The 16674-nt window shown below is 37.1% G+C and overlaps 1 protein-coding gene across 1 annotated transcript in view; it reads right to left on the bottom strand.

Annotated features, from left to right (window-relative positions):
- Positions 1-1428: 1428 nt before the first annotated feature.
- ALG5 (ALG5 dolichyl-phosphate beta-glucosyltransferase) overlaps positions 1429-16674 on the bottom strand; it is a 22783-nt gene continuing 7537 nt past the window's right edge. The window contains exons 8-10 of the mRNA XM_005018369.6: positions 13502-13653; positions 3809-3894; positions 1429-2688 (exon numbers count right to left, since the gene is read on the bottom strand). Of these exons, the coding sequence (XP_005018426.4) occupies positions 2576-2688; positions 3809-3894; positions 13502-13653 (351 nt within the window). The 3' untranslated portion in view covers positions 1429-2575. The remainder of the gene's footprint in view (positions 2689-3808; positions 3895-13501; positions 13654-16674) is intronic.

The following is a 16674-nucleotide window of genomic DNA, read 5'->3' as shown; positions in this document are numbered from 1 at the left end:
TTTTTGCCATACAACTTACTGATTCCTGAATCAATCCAATGAACTAAAAATATGTATTTAGGAAAAACAGTCCTAATATAAGCAAGTATCTCCTCATAGCACACATGCACAATGTTGGAAAATGTCAGAAAGGCTACGTTTTTTTTTTTCTTTTTTCCTATGTTCTTCCTACCTGGCTTTCTAATTCTGAATATCGAACTTGTATTGAAGTTTGGTTTGTATAGTCTCCTGCATCTTCATAAAAGATTCCTCCATTGCTCCTTAATGCTTTTCAGAACTGGGAGCTGTGGGCCTACTGCAGATTTCAGTGACCAGGGGTAGAAGAATAAGCAACACAAGCAGCCAGTTATGGATTAGCACGTAAGAGATATGATTTGCCAAAGGGTTTTGCAGAAGTTAAATAACAACTGAGAAATTTAGAAAAGGAACCTGACTTCCAGACTTTGAATATTGCTCTATCCCCAGTCCCTACTTGTTTTAAACCATGCCATTTCTGTCCTAACCTTATTCTTGTTGTGGACTTGGCTTACTGAACCCCTTCAGCTCCCCCTTCCCTCATTAGCCATGTTTCTTTTTTCCATCCTTAACTGATCTGTCTCCTTCCCCATTCCCTTGCTCTACTCTTTTTGCTGAGTCCACTGCTGTTCCTTTCCCATTCCTTTTGCAGTCTTAGTGGCCATTTTCCATTTTACTCAGTGGCTCCTAGTCTCAGCCCTTGGTTGACCTCCTTTTCAGTTTCTCCCCACACTCCTTCTGTCCCATTTCGTCCATAAAGGATTTCCCTGCCAACATGTTCCACTGTCCAACCCTCAAAACCTCACAAATGGTAAATCTAGCCTTACCTCTGCATATCTGAGGTGGAAGTTAATTTTTTTTGGTGTTGTTGTTAGAATGACCTATGCACAGTTGCTAAAGGAGACAGCTTAATAAAGAGAGAGATACTGGAGTGTTAATCCGCAGAGTTTTTTTCTTAAAGAAAAAAAGGCCTCATAGAATATACTTTTTTTTAAAAAATCATAAACTTAGCACTCCCTTTCCAAGCTCTAACATCCAACATCTAGAAGCAGAATTTCTTAAAGAAGAGGTCCCCAGATGTTTACTTATTATGCAGAAAACAATGCATGACCTAAGTCTCATCATTTGAAAAACGTGAACTATGTAGGTTAAAAGTTAAAATAAATCCAAATTTTAAGATAAGACATGAGGCAAATTTTAGGAATCTGCTTTTGGGAACTGCTTTTAGCAACTTGAATTAATTATAGGCAGGGCTGTTATTGTTCAAGCTTGATCAGGGCAATTTATTTCACCAAAACTGAGAAGCTTGTATTCTATTCAAGCAATGTCAGCAATGAATCATGATTGACTCTACAGAAACGACAGAGATATATGCGAACTAGGACACAGTAAAATCTGCAAAATAAAAACAACTATATTTTTGAGAATTTATTCCAGCACTTCAATTTACAGAAAACTGAGGTAACCCTAACAGAAGCAAAACTCAATATTGCAGTACACCATTGCAGAAGACATAAGAATCACCAGTTAAAAATGTGAAAATACAACCATATACCCTTCATTCTTTAAATCTGTTCACATTTGTATTCATCTTTGGCAGTCTACAACTGTTCTGAAAGCACTGAAGGTGAGTACTATGATAAGGTATGGCACTACTAATAAGACTTGAGATCTTTCTCTCCCTCTCTGATCTCATTTGAAGTATGAGACTTTGAAATTAGCATTGTCAATGCACAGGCCCCCAGTGTGCCTAGGGTCTCATTCTTGCATGCTCTGCATTACTTTTCCATACCCTTTTCACTACACATTTGGAGATGCCAAGGACTCCTAGCCTTCAGCATGCAGTCTTAGTGTGTATGAACAAAACATTTATAAAAGACAACATTTCAGAATGAAGTGTGCTTTCTCTTGGAACTCCTACAGTCTGGAGGTGATCTGCAGTGTGATCTCAGAAACTATTTCAGCTTCAGACAACGACACTTGGAATGTCAAGAGACTACTGAAAGTCCTTAGAACAGCCTTAACGAACATTACTGTTACAACTCAGTAAACTCATTTAATGTTTCCCATAACACTGAATCTAAATACACATTAGAGCGAGCCATGATTGATCATTCCAAGTTGCAATATGGCCATATATTTCCAGTTACTACAGAAATAAGTGGTTGTGGTCATTCACAACACAATATTGCACCTTGTAGAATAGAATGACTCTTTCTAATCTGTATAAATTTCACTAGGAGAAATTGCAAATGTATGATGAGACAAAAGCAGACATATCTCTGTGAGTGAGTTGATAAGACATGTTAAAAAAACTACTATTTAATAAAATAAAAACCTGACCACCAGATAAGAAAATCTTTTTTGGAAATGCTTTCTCTTTTCAGAACATTGCAGAAATTCCCTGTTGACAATCTTACAGAACACGTACATGCTGCAAAAAGGAAACCTACAGCAGGAGCAATGAAGAATTACCTCAGCTTTCATCACCGTTTAACTTGATTGAAATTGTTCTCATGTTCCATTAAGTATAATAATACATTTGGAAAATGTAAATAACCTAATTACATTTTCTTGTTTCAAGCTGCCAGGCACCAGTCATATATCGCAGTCGTATAAAAAGAAGATCCCTGCCCATCTGCAGCCAGCTCCAAAAGGGAACTAACTTAGAACCTGTGATTAATGAAGAAGAAAATCAGAAGGACATGGTTAGAAAAAATGAGCAATGGCAAAACATACTTTTACTAGTCATGAACCTCTGCATTCTCAGCACATTCAGCCCTACAACCCACACCTTGTCATAAAAAATATCACAAAAATATATATTAACAATGTATTGCATGGTATATTATACTATACCATGAGTGGCAGCAGTACAGTAATTTAATGCATACCACAGGATGCACAGTATTCTCTGCGACAGGGCTTTGTTCAAATAAATAGGAACCTGAATACCAATAGTTAAGGAAATGATTTCTGAACAACTTTGGAAAGTCTTTGGAAATTGTCTTTGAAAGACAGTAACATGAATTTGCCAGTCTTCAGACAAGGTAAGGAACACACACCATGAAACCAATTCCTGTTCCATCTCTGCTAACATTTGTGCTAGGAAGCAGAAACGGAACTGCATTGAAAGAAAATAGTCTCTTTTATAGTTAAGTTGGTTTAGGATGTTCTCTATTTTCTTGCACCTTTTGTCACCATTACAGTTTGTCATACTTTTTGTTGTTCAGAGGTTTTGTTGAGGAGAAAAGATTCAGCTTAAAAAATAAAGAAAAAAAGAAGGAACTGCACTTGATTGGAGGAAGTATGCACTTTCTAGTACCACAGTAAGAGATCTCTGTACAAGTTTCAAAGAATCAAACAAAATCTTGAGAAGAGAGGGTGCTCTAGAGGAGACTTAATAGATGGGTTGAGAATTTTGGAAGGAGAGACAGAGAAACAGAGCTGAATCAATACACAATGATGGTCAGGCTTCCTGCAGAGCATTTTATAATTGCACTATTTTTATTAACACATTATTGCAAGAGGACTTGCTGAAGTAGTGCTTTATCCTAGCAGAATAATTACCTACCTTTTTCTCCAGTGTTACCTATTCACCTACTCTTCCTGTGCCTGTGCTACCATGCCATGTGAGAAGGCAGGCAAAGACATGAAATTCAAAATTTTTATGGAAAGAAGGCTGTGTACTATCAAAATTGGATAAAATGATCCATTCTGGGAAGACTCTCAGATATTTTATTTGGGAGTGACACTTAAGGAATCTTACCAAGAAAATAAACCAGTTCCTTACCTTCAATTTCAGTCCAGTTGACAGCAACTTCTGCTATAGGTATTCTCAAGTGCTGAGCTATGTAAAGAAGTTCTACATCAAATGCCCTGAAATAGAACAGGAAAAAGCAAAATACAGTGATATTTATTTCCAGAAGGAAGGTGGTGGTACTGTTAATTAAATCCTTAGCGTAATTTAAAACAGGCTGGCACTCAGTTATGAAGTTGGTACCAATTGCCTACAGGTCTGATGCACATGAAAGGGAATTTAATTTCCTTGACTGAATGACTAAGAAAATAGCCAATGTACAGAAAACAATACTTCACTGCACTCTGTTTCTTAAGGTGTGTGTCATGCTGAGCTCAGACCACTGCTCACTTTTCATTCTGCCACAATCATGATTTAGAAAATTTTGAAGACCAAGCAGTCAAATGTGTGATGTCAATTTACATCTCTACTACTTTCACCAAAGAGGAAGACTACCTGCTGTGTTTTTATGCTGATCTGATACTTTCTCCCTGTACTTTCTAAGTGAAGAATAAAGGCAGCAGCACAGAAGTGATTTGAGAAGGTAGTGTGCATAACAGAGCCTGAACTTTTTTTTTTTTTTTTTTCCCCTGCACAATTGTTCACAGGCTGTGCAGCAAAATGAACTGGGGAAGTGATCCTACGCTAATTAAGTCATCTAACCCCCTTGTCTAGTTTCTCCAAAATGAGCTTTAATCCTCACTGTTCTCTGCACAGAAAACTGTTTGTGTGCTTCATTCTTAGAAGTATATGCTCAAATACACCCTCTGAGCCTAAGGCACTGAGGCTATTGATATTAGAAAAGTGCTTTGGCAACGATGGGTTATAATGCTTCTGTAGAAATCAGCATACAAAGTTACTGGCAGTTGCTGTTGACAAGGGTGAATGCAAATCACAACTACGAAGTTTTTGGTTATGCTGGTTACATTTCTTAAATTTATTGATTGCTAGGTCTTTATTTTCCCCCTCTGCAGTCTTCAGTTACCAGTAGGGCTGTTCTTGTTCCTTGCTGGTCATTGAAACTCAAGCTAAAGACTTCCTCTCCCATAAAAATACAAAACAAAACAAAAACCACCACCTTTTTGATTTTTAAAGACATTAGTCTGTATTAAAAAAAAAAAAAACAAAAAAAAAAACAACACAACAGTGGCCATCCATATCTGATTTCTGTTAGATTCAAGATAAATTCAAACACAAGTTCATTTCCCAGGGAACTAAACCTTGAAGGTCAAGGAATTGGAAATGTTCTAGCCAAGCTATTGGTAAGGTTTCCAGTTTGAAGCCAATGGAACAGAAGTTGCAAAACAACTTATTTAGGTCTTGAAAATACCGCTGTGAGGCAGTCAAACACAATTCAACACTAACCCATGTTTTCTCTGCGTAACTTCATACTTTAAGAATCTCCTTAAATTCTCATTGCTAACTCCAAATTGATTGTTTTTTAAAATGAAAAAAATAATCATCTGTTGCCATTGGAGAAAATGTATGCAATAAAATAATTAAATAACATAATTTCTTCATACTTCAAATGTTGTTTGAATTCAAGCCACTAGCAATTCCATTTGACACCACAGCTGTGGGACAGAAAGGTGGTCAAGAGCAAGCAAAAAGACATATTTTAGCAGGTGACTAGCCAAATTCAGACATTACTTCCTTCTACTTCGATACAACCTCGTACTTCGATCCACCCTCTCCTTCAAGCAGTGCAGGCTATTTCTGCAAAATTGTTAATGAACACAACAACAAGAGAAGCTACTCTGAAGTAATTACTCAGGTATGACACGTACACTTAGGTTCCCACTGAAGCACACTGGCTTGCTGGTGAAATTGTTACCACACACGCATCAACCTGAATTCACACGGTAAGTACGTGGAAACAGAACCACTGATACTACTCTCAACAGCACTAAAACATGCAAGGGCAACATAAACAAAAGTTATCTACAGAGACTAGGTATTTTATACAGAGAATTTAGAACCGCTACTCGATTTTGATTAGGAAACAGACCTTTTAATTGTCACAAAAATAGTTACAGGAATAAATAAATGTTTTTTGTTTTATTGTTTTTTCCTCAGTCAACTGTATCTGTGCCAAGCAGCCTTGCCATTTTGCTGTTTTCTTTAAATTAGGGCTGAATATCATTCTATTAATTATGCCATGGTCTCCTTTACTGAAATTGTACTACTTGATTTTTTGCTGACATTTTACCTTTGTAAGCCAAAAACCCATGTATTCACCTTTGAATGTTTATGAGTCATGTGTATTAAGAGTAAATCTAATTTTGCAATACATACTACTTAACTGACTAAAAATCTTAAGAGACACAGAATAATTGTCTGATGAATTATACTATATGAACTGCTCTAAAAATATTACTCCATGAAGTATTAGCCTGGTGAACTAATGGTTATTTGCAACAATTCCTATGGACAACCAATTACTGGAATGTCAGCAATATACATCAGAGTAGAGCAACACTAAATAGTTTGGGGAACTACAGTGCTCAAAGTATACGACTAAAAGGACAGGAATTAATCAAGTCGAACACTAATACTGTTACATGTGGTTGTCATTTGTGTGACAGTGAACATATCCTGAAATATAAAGAACTCGATTCGAGGCTGAAAGGAGAATGACTTTTGTAGGATGCTGCTGGGGCACGGTTTTCCTTCAGCTGTTCCCTACCACCTTCCAGCACAAACCATAGGCGTGCTTAATGAAGAGTTAATGAGGGAATATAGGTTGTAGGGTACTCAGTATACTGATGATCCTACATTCAGACTGCAGACCACCAAATGCAGGCAGCACAGAAGTACTCAGTTTCCCTATCCAGGATTTTGGTGTGGGTATAATAGCTGGAGCCAGCTGTAGAGATCAAAGCAACACCAGTGGACGAGCTGATGAGTGCAATACACGCGCTTTGACATGAAGCAGCACGTCAGCCACTTGCGAGCAGTTCACGTGTGACAAAAGCACTGTTGGGAACAGCAGGGAGTTGTTCCCACCATGTACTCCAGGGGATCCTCCTGCAGAGCGCAGATGTAGGCGCCTCCTGGGTGTGGATCACAGTTCAGAGCACCTACGTTTGGCTCCAGCTTGAATGAATTCCTAGAAAAGCTTAACACGCTTCCTTGATCACGTAGAAAGTTCAGGCTCTAATTTAAGCACCTGAAGTTACCCCAAAATACACGGTGTGAACCATTTCCCCACCTACTCCTAATAGTGGCTCCATTATGTGTTAATTAACACAAACATCAAGTATAAAACACAGAAAAACTTTTCCGTGTGGTTGTGTTTATGCTAAATACTTTTGATTAAGTTACAATTTAAGGCTATGCTGGCTAAAACTCGGTTGAACACCAGGTTGGTAGGTGTTTAGCTGAATTCAATCCCTTTTAAACTGAACCTGTAAAATGTTTATTCTTAAAAAAAATAAATAATTTTGCAGGATAAATATTTTGTAATTAATTTGAAATTGCTGTTTGGCTTTGCTGCTCCAACACTAAATGTTTCAAATATCTAAATTTGGCATTCTGATATACCACTGCAACAGAAATTTAGAACTTTTCAACAACAAAGAGATGATGTGTTGTTCCAGCAAACTTAGAGGGCAGACAAAACTTTCGATGGCCAAAGAAAGAATGAAATATACTGTCATGCTCCAGCTGTACTGGGGCTTTTGAAAGCCCACATGTGCCTGCTAGGAGCAGCATTTTTTTATTTCTACAAGACAAAACAGAGATAGTTGTAACACTAAAATATTTTTGTGTTGATTAGATGTCCATAAACAATTCTACTTGTCATGCATAAAAACAGGAAAAAAGAACTCATTCCACTGCTTGTGTTCATCTACAATGCCAAAGAGGTGGAAACACATCCTTCCATACCAGTATTTATCTGTTTATATAAGCAATGAATGCTTCTTTTTCTGTATATATATATATATATATTTTTTTTTTTTTACAGACTCACATTTAGAGGTTAGTGATAGACTGAAGAAGCAAATGTGACTTTTTTATACTGAATTTTTTGTGTTTTAAATGTGAAAAAATGGCTTGTTCAGTGCACAAGGCATTTTTTTTTTAGACAAAAGTAATAACATTTTCATCTATTCTAATCTGTCAAGATTCTAATCTAATCAATTTATCTAATCAATGATCTTCTAAGTTGCTTAATATCATTATAAATTGCTACTTTACAAAATTATGTCAATCAAGCCAGAACAAAAACTGTATTTTGAATTTCCTCTTATTTTATCAATATTCCAGGTAGGATAATAACTGCTGCCACGTCTAGCGCTTCTGTGTAAGGAAAGAAAAAATTCTGGCTGGATGAATTTTTTTTTGTAGTCAGAAAAAATATAAACGACCAAATTTTGGATAGGAAAATTCTGCCAGTGAGGCAATTGAATTTCCCAGTTTTCCTCCTGCACATTATAATTTAACATAGAAAGTTACACTTTTCCAGGTCAAAACTGTAGATGCAGAAGTAAAGCTTCTTTTGGAATCTGAAAGTGAGTAATTCCAACGGTCTCTATTATGTTTTTAAAATACCTCTTTTAATTTCTTTTAGGTTTTAATTTAAAAAATGTGCTCCATCCATTTGTGAAAAATAGATTAGTGGTATAATCAGATTCAGAACCTAAAACACAAAGCATATGCTCGCTGTTCAAAAGGTTGCTCTCATTTCAAACTAATGTCAAAACTTTGCTATGTAGAAAGTAAATTTCAAGTTTGCATTCATATACATACAGCCATCTCTCCGAAGGACAATTACATACAAGAAGAAACCACTTACAAAAGAAATCTTGTGTACGAAGTAAGCATGACTTCTCAGTATCAAAAATATAAACAATTTCCAGCATCTATTAATTTTTCAAATGCTTTCTGAACTTTAGAGTTCAAGTAATAAAATATTCCAGGAAATATCTTGGTCTCTTTTGAAAAATTGTTATGATTCTCATCACTGTAACAATAAAACAGTTTGCTTTTAAGATTTCCTAAACATAAGCATCTATAAATTAAATTCAGTGTAGCAAGAAGACAACTGTGGTCTTAATCTTGCAGTATTTTTAACGTTAAAGAGGTGATATACAACTCGGTGTCAACTGGAAGAGAAAAGCACGATGAAAGCAGAAAAACGTGGAGGTCTGATCAACTAGCTTTTCGTTTCTGTTGCAGCTGAAATTTGCTTATTTACTCATGATTAAACTAATATTGAGTCTGTCAAAGGCAGACATAGAATCATATAAAGGAAGATCGTGATGTCCTGTCACTACCCCCTTGCAATTTTTTCCTGTGAAAAGTGGGTATGGAAACACAAGCCTCCATTTAAAGGTGGTACAAGTCAAACACTTGAAACACCACAAGCATTTGTGTTTTGTGTCTCTGGTAACAATCAAAGTATGGAAACTAAAAAATCTTTTGCTCCCTCCTACCTAGCAGCAGGACAGCTATGTTGCTTACATTGACCAGAGTGCGAGATGTTCAGTTTCCAAGAAAGAGACTGTGCTCCTAGCACCGGCTCTTTGAGTGAGGCGTGTTATCAGCCTGCTGAGAGACATACAGACAAAACACCTGTACTATTGCTTGGATAAGTGTTGCTCTGCCTTATGGCAGTATTGACAAAACCCAGCACTTCGGTGCAGTCTACTGCTACCCAGTGCTAATTCAGCACTTAATTGAGCACTTACTCCCTGGTATACAGAGACACTTCAGAATTCCTTTTTCTGAAGGAAAGCATTCTCTGGGCTTTTTGTCTACAGAAACAAGCAACATTGCCCAGATGGCCCAGAAACTGACCTGCCTCAGATACAAAATTTGGTTAGTAGTCTTTCACCCTAATCCACGACTTTCAGTATTTACTGAATAGTTTTATATTTTTGATGCAATTCACACACAAGCAGCCTGACATTTTTGCTACGTATTGTAACACCGTGAGTGGAATTTACCCTGCTGAACTTCAGTCACCTACAGAGATAGCTCCTGTACAAATTGTCCAGCATCCCTCTGTAGTGAGAGGTAGGAAATGGGCACTTCTAGGCCACACTTCATCTGGCATGTTTTAGAGGCCCTGCACTAGAGGGAAGCGAATGATACCCTAATATTGTCCCTTGTTCTTTTGCTTCAGACGCTAGATAAGAAGCAGATGCACTCTAGATGAGATAGAAGGAAACTCAGTCCTTCGGGTGCACATACTTATGATATAGCTGAGCAATAAACTTAACAGTTCAGGCAGGGATTTTTAGAAAACCAATTGTATACCATTTTATATTAACATTTTATTAAATGTTATATATCACTGTTTAGTCTAAATACGACCCCATGTAAGAATTCATTCAACTCCGTAGCACCTCCAGAAATTGGAGCCTCACAAAACCTGAGCAGAAAGGATAGACCAGGCTCCTGCAGAACCTGCATTCGTTCCCTTAAACAACTCACCACAAGCTGGTCCAGCAGCAGGGAAACCCATGACAGACTCTATGACCGTGCTGCTGGCTCTTGGATGGATATGATCCTATTAAATGCTGCTTGTTTGCTGCAAGTTCCCAGCACTCTCCTCCATTATTACCAGAGTATCTGAGCACTCGAATTCTTCTTGCAGTACTTAACTAATAGGATTTTAAGACTCAAACAGAATCAAATTATTTCTTTAGATGCCAAGTAACACCACCACCATGATGCAGGTGTGGTAATAGACAGATTTCAGAGCCTCTTGTCCAGTATCAGCATAGAGGTTTCTCTCCAATCCCTTGCCAATGGTCTCAGTATGAATGAACTGTTCTGTGACTCATTTAGGGATACTATATAATGCTGAATATTGAGTTCATCAGGCAGCTGTAGGAAGAAGGCCCCATAGTCCTTCGTCTGACAGCTTCATACTCATGAGGTGACAGAACTTCCATGTCTAACCAGATTTTATTTTCCATTTTTACACACTAGCTATGTGATGGAAACATATCAGAAGCCAGTTTTATTTAAAATAAGGAATTTCTACCACTGGATTACTTCAGATTATTATTAAATACAAAGAAATCCGGTGCATGGTTCTATGAGATGAATGGCTGATGTCTCTATACTGTTTCCTACTGCAGCTGTCCCAACTGTCTGTACACCACAGACATTTCACTTAAAACAACTATTTCCTTTAATATACTCACTTTCCCCACATGCTTATTTATTTCTTCCCCAGTTTATTTCCAGATCTTGCAAATACTGACTGGGAAAGGGACAATAATCTGTTTTGTGCACTGAAACGTTAGCTTCGACTTGCACAAGCTGGATGTTAGCTATGGAGCTGATGAGTAACATTTGAGTCCATATTGTAGTATTTTCTTCAGCAGTGGCAAAGCCTTTCATCCTAAGATCTTTACTGTTCTGTCAGATTTGGTTGAAATTAGCCAATAGGTATGAAAATAAAGGGAGGGAGGCACAAGAACTGCCTGAAAGACAGATGAGTAGAAAAGCAGACAGTATATTGCCTGTTTTGGCAGCAAATTAAAGGAAATAAATAAATAAATACTACTTTTGGCAGATTTGTGACTTGCAAGTATCTGAAGAGCTGCTTTTGGGAAGAATTTGAGCTGTTCTTTTTTTTTTTTTTTGACTAACAAAATATTCTTCATCATGAACCAGTAAGTTTCAGATAAAAAGGAAAACATTTACGGGATTAGTTTCTGGATTATTGTAAATAAAAAAGCAAGTACTGAAGGCTAATTTTACAGCAGCACATAAAAGCACAATGTATTAGCACACCAAGTCCTGAAGCACTGGTGTGTTCCACACTAGCAATAAAATTACTATAATGTAAATTAGCAATACCCCTTTATCACTGCCTGTATTCTTGGATAGAGGGGTACAGGTGACAGCACACAGCACAATTATTTTTACTCTTTCTCCTTTGCTGACAGAGAATACAAGTGGCAGAACAAAACAAAGCTTTTCTTTAAGAAGTTGAACACTTTTTGTATGTCTGACCAGTAAGTAAAATTACATTCAAAATATTCAGTTTAAAACCTCATAAAAATTGATGATTGCATTTTCACAGATTAAAATAATTGTTTTAATTCATTCCTTTCAGATTTCCTTCTTGAACCACTTAAAGAGTCAAGTTAAATAGGATAATTTTGAGATGTGCACTTCTGAGCTATTGATACATGTTTAGACATGTATTTAGAAAATTCATGAATATGCAATTTAAAGTTTTATAAATCATGTTTGGTTTTGGAGGTAGCAGCATAAATCAAGATTCTAGCTCAGCTACGGTTTTCTTTATGGCCATCACGAAACCACTCAGCCAGGAAAGTGATTTTGCAGAAGCTGAACACAAAAAATTCCAGATCCAGTTTAAGAGAAGCTGCATCATACACACCAAATTTGTGTGCTCAAACAATACCTTCACAAGCCCATCTCTAGGAGTGATAAAGCGTGACTGCCAAAACTCAACCTAAAACGAGATGTAATGGATTTTACTGAGACTGTGGGATTAGGCATTTTTTTGGGAACACTGGTCAGTAATTCTGCTCCCTGTAGCAAGCAGTAGCCTATGAGAGATTTTTTGGATGAACACAATAATTTGAAAAGAGTTGATGATAATTAAACTTGGGGACTGTCGTGATGCTTTTGAGCAATAACTGTGGACTAGGAAGTTTAGAGAAATTCTGGTATTTATGGGGAAACAGCGTTTCAGTCTCATAACAATAGTCACGACTATCACTCTCATAAAGGAACTGTTCTAGCTTAATTACAAAGAAAGTTCTAAAGTAATACAAAGATCATGCATCATTTTCTAGTGCCTTAAATGAATGAGATCTATCAGTAGTCCTCTCGTTAGATATTCCAGCCAGAAAATAAAGGTATTTCCCTTTTCTTTGAGCCTTTAGCAATTACCAGTATCTTGTCAGATATGGACATTAGGAAAAATGCTTTGGTTAAGAAACATTCAATTGTGAGGTTGTATTGCATAAAAATAGTTTGTTAAAAGTTTTGAATAGGATTATTAACTGTCAACTTTCCATAGCAAAGTAAGAGCTTCTTTCCATTTCTTACTCTGCCTGTAGGGCTCATATCTGTAAAAGGAAAGAGGACTCTCAGAAATAAGTAATAGAATATAAGACAAAAAAAAAAAAAAAGTCTGTTTGGATTTTCTTGCTTTTAGACGTGAAGACAGAGGAGAAGAGTCCACTCTCCTAATCAATCACCTATTGGTCTGACAAAGCAAAACCAAAATGTACTACTTCTGAGTACCACCAAACTCTTTCTACACCACATGCCAAAGTAAAATGAACTTGCAAGGAAGGCATCAAGGATGTTATCCAAAATCTCTGCAACGTGGTCTTACAATCCTTCCTGCAGTTTACATTGGATGCTATTTTAAAGTCAAAACTTAGTTCAAAACTTAACAAGTCCATCTGTTTCCCTTATCCCTACCTTCACAAAAAGAAAAAGTGAAATGAACTAATTCCTGAAGTAGACCTTAAGAATAAAATAGAATTCCTAGCAAATACAAAGGTATTTTTACTATACAAGTAGTACTGTAATTCATCAAGAAACTGGGCAGCTAGGATTTATGCACAGACATCGTGTTTCATAGTAGCTGCAGTGCTGAAATTACTTTTTCAAAACCATGTTAAATGAGAAACAAAACAAAACAAAAAAAAAAAAACAACAAAAAAACAGAGAATTTACCAGCGTTCTACGTGGAGAGTTGAGAAAGTCCGCAAGGCAGCTTCTCTGGTGAAGAGTTTAAATCCACACTGTGTATCCCTGATTTCTTTGACACACAGAAACCATACAAGGAAGTGGAACCCGTACATAAGGAGAGTTCGAAAGTAAGAACGCTGTGAACAAATGACAAGTAGTTAGATGGCTTCATTTATGTGATGAGTGAAGTGTTTCAAGAGAGCTGGCTTACAGGACAATAAACATGTTTTGTGACAGCTTTCAAAGGCTGTAAACTATTTTTGTTTTGCACTGGAAGCAAACGAGAACTTTTGGATTCTTACAGTGAAACAAAGCTAGAGCTGAAAACAAACGACTTGCCAGTCAAGTTCACATTTAGAATATAGGCACAGGATATGAAAAGTCCAAGTTCTTGTTGCTTTACCTAATTCAGAACAGCTTTCCATTCTGGACAACACCGTATCAAGCACAGCAGAAATCCAAACCTGGATTTCAACTCAGATTGAGCAGTACAGACTGTGATTTCCAGGGAACTGGGGGTACCAGGAAGAGGAAAGTGAAGGAGGAGAGTGGAATGGCATGCTACATCCTCTGCTGTCTGGGTGGTTGAACAAGCCCAACAAATTCACAAGTTAACACAATCAACACTGGAGAATAACCCAATGGGGCTGCATAAACACTGTTATTCTTAAGAATACACAGTAAAAACTATGCAGGTTCCAGCTGCTACTCCAAAACATTTTTTTGAAAGTTTATTATTATTCCTAGAAACCAAAACCACACAACAACAATTAAAAAAAAAAAAACAAAAAAAAACAGGAGCATCCCTTGTTGTTTGCATTGAACACTTCTTTCATTAAAGATTCAATGATCTCCAGAGATTACACACAATGTGTTAAGGCACTTAAAGGAATGCAATTAAAGAATGGATTTTTTTTTTTTTTTCCAGCATGTGATGGTCCAAGTAACAAACAGGACTGAAGTAACAGCTGCTGTGTAAGGTAATTTTTCATTTTATACTTCCAGCAATGTTCCAGTCACCTCTTTTATTCGTTTGCAAATGTATTTGATGTTCCTGCTACAAGTTTTCCCAGTCTACTGTTTGGTTACACTTTTGGCCTTGACATAATAATCACACAGATGTGTTTGTCCATGCAATCCAGAGGCTGCCTTCTGGGTTTGCAGAGATCACTCCTAGTCTTGTGTTCAAGACAGCTCCTAAGCAAACAGGACTCAGACCCACAAATCACTTCTGAACTCACTGCTGAATTAAGCTGAATTTAGATGATTGTATCTAGGACAGCAAGCCAAATACTACGCAAAATCTTTAGGAGCCAACAATTCATCTGTTAACTATCTCTGGCTGATAAGAGATTCCTTTAAAGCTAGTAATTGCAAACCTCAGTTAAAAAATGGGAAGATGTTCAGCTTATTATGTAACAGCTTCTGGCTTAAGGAAATTCATAGCTTGTGCCTCTTAGAAAAGAGCTCTAGCCCTGAGTTAATAGTGGATATGGTGTGGATTTTTTCGCTCTTTTGGTGAAGGTGAGCCACCCTGTGCCCAGTAACACAAGACTACTTACGAGTTCCAGAAGGAAAGCTCTTAGAGGCTGCACGACTGCCATCCTGTAATAGCGTGCACTTTGCAAAAAGGAGCTCCTGTGTTATGTTCATTGCTCTCAGGACTATTTATGCCTTTATTTATGGACTCATTAACGTACATTAACAATTCTAGAAGCAGAACAGAAATCTTGATGTCTTGAGACTTAAATTAAGGGTGAAATTCTGGTCTTAATAAATCCCACATGGCTTCTCATCACAGCTTTATTCTACTATTCTAGATGCCACTAAGCCCAGAGAGAAATCCCAACTTCTCAAACATTATTTTGCATCTTTTTTTATTTTTAATACCTATTGCCTACTCAGCAGTTTTTTCCCCAATGTGGTAATCCTTCCTTTCCAGACTGGGGACAGCTGGAGTGATGAAATGCGCTACATATTTTAAACAGAACATTGCTACCTAATCAGTTGATGATGCCCTCATCAAAAAGTCAGAAATAGGGGGAGAAACAAGAAGCAAAGGAGGGATACTCTCATCCTGCCAACTGTATTTCTGCATTAAAAGCTAAAATGCTGTTCCGATTCTTCTCGATTACCTATCAAACCCTTCAAAGATGCTAAGAAATATGAGGGCACTGATGAAAGTTCATGTATACTCAGTGCCTCAACACAGCATGAAGGAATTCTGTGGGCTCCAATTTATTAGCTACATGGTCTCCATCTAGCTACGTGGTCTTCATATAGCAGCAACATTTCTAGGACTCACAGGCTAACTGTAAATGGTGTATTCTGTCCCACAAGCATGCAAGTACCATGTCAAATATTTGTTCTTATTTGGGAAAATTATGTTTTTGCTTTTTTCTTCTATTTTTTTTTCTTTCTGTGAGGATGCTGACATAAACACACCAGTATTTATAAGAACTCTTTTCCAGTGCACTGCTCCAATACCACTTGATAAACCAGAAGAAAAAAAAGTTCAAGATCTACCAGGGGCTGAACATTACCAGAGTAATTTCTTTTAGCCTTTTTAAAGGACTTTTTGGACTTTTTACTATTTGGGTATATATATCAGTTTCAAGTATCAAACATCAGCATACACAAAGCTTACTCTTGAGAACATTCAACATGATGAGCATATCTAATGATGCTCAAAAATATTAGTCCAGCAATGTGTCTGTTGTAATACAAATTCCATGCCTGTGCTTTGTCAACTATTGTCAGCCAAGACATCAGAAAACCAGATGCAAGATAAGACTGTGCTTATGCATCCCTGTTTATTCCACAAGATCCACACAGAGAACAGGGCTGTTCAGTAGATTGAGTACAAACTCAAAAATTTTACTATAATACAGAAAAATTACAGTACAGTACTTTCCCACTGATTGAGATACTCTTCAAAGTTTATTGCTAATTACCCCTAACTCACTTTGAACAGCCCTCAAGATCTGTAGATAACAAGCTCCTGCTGTGGAAGAGAATCAATGAAAGTGAACTCATCAGTTGCCTTCCACTCCTCCACCACTACTGGCAGAAAATGTACACTTGAACAGAGACCATTCCACTGCAGCAGCTTTAACTCATCAGTTACAAAATGTTAACTTCTGAGGACTGTGCCTGAA

Source organism: Anas platyrhynchos, chromosome 1 (assembly GCF_047663525.1).
Source record: "Anas platyrhynchos isolate ZD024472 breed Pekin duck chromosome 1, IASCAAS_PekinDuck_T2T, whole genome shotgun sequence".
Classification (NCBI taxonomy): Eukaryota; Metazoa; Chordata; class Aves; order Anseriformes; family Anatidae; genus Anas; species Anas platyrhynchos.
The sequence above is the reverse complement of the archived record's forward strand: the minus strand, read 5'-3'. Positions and strand labels throughout refer to the sequence as shown.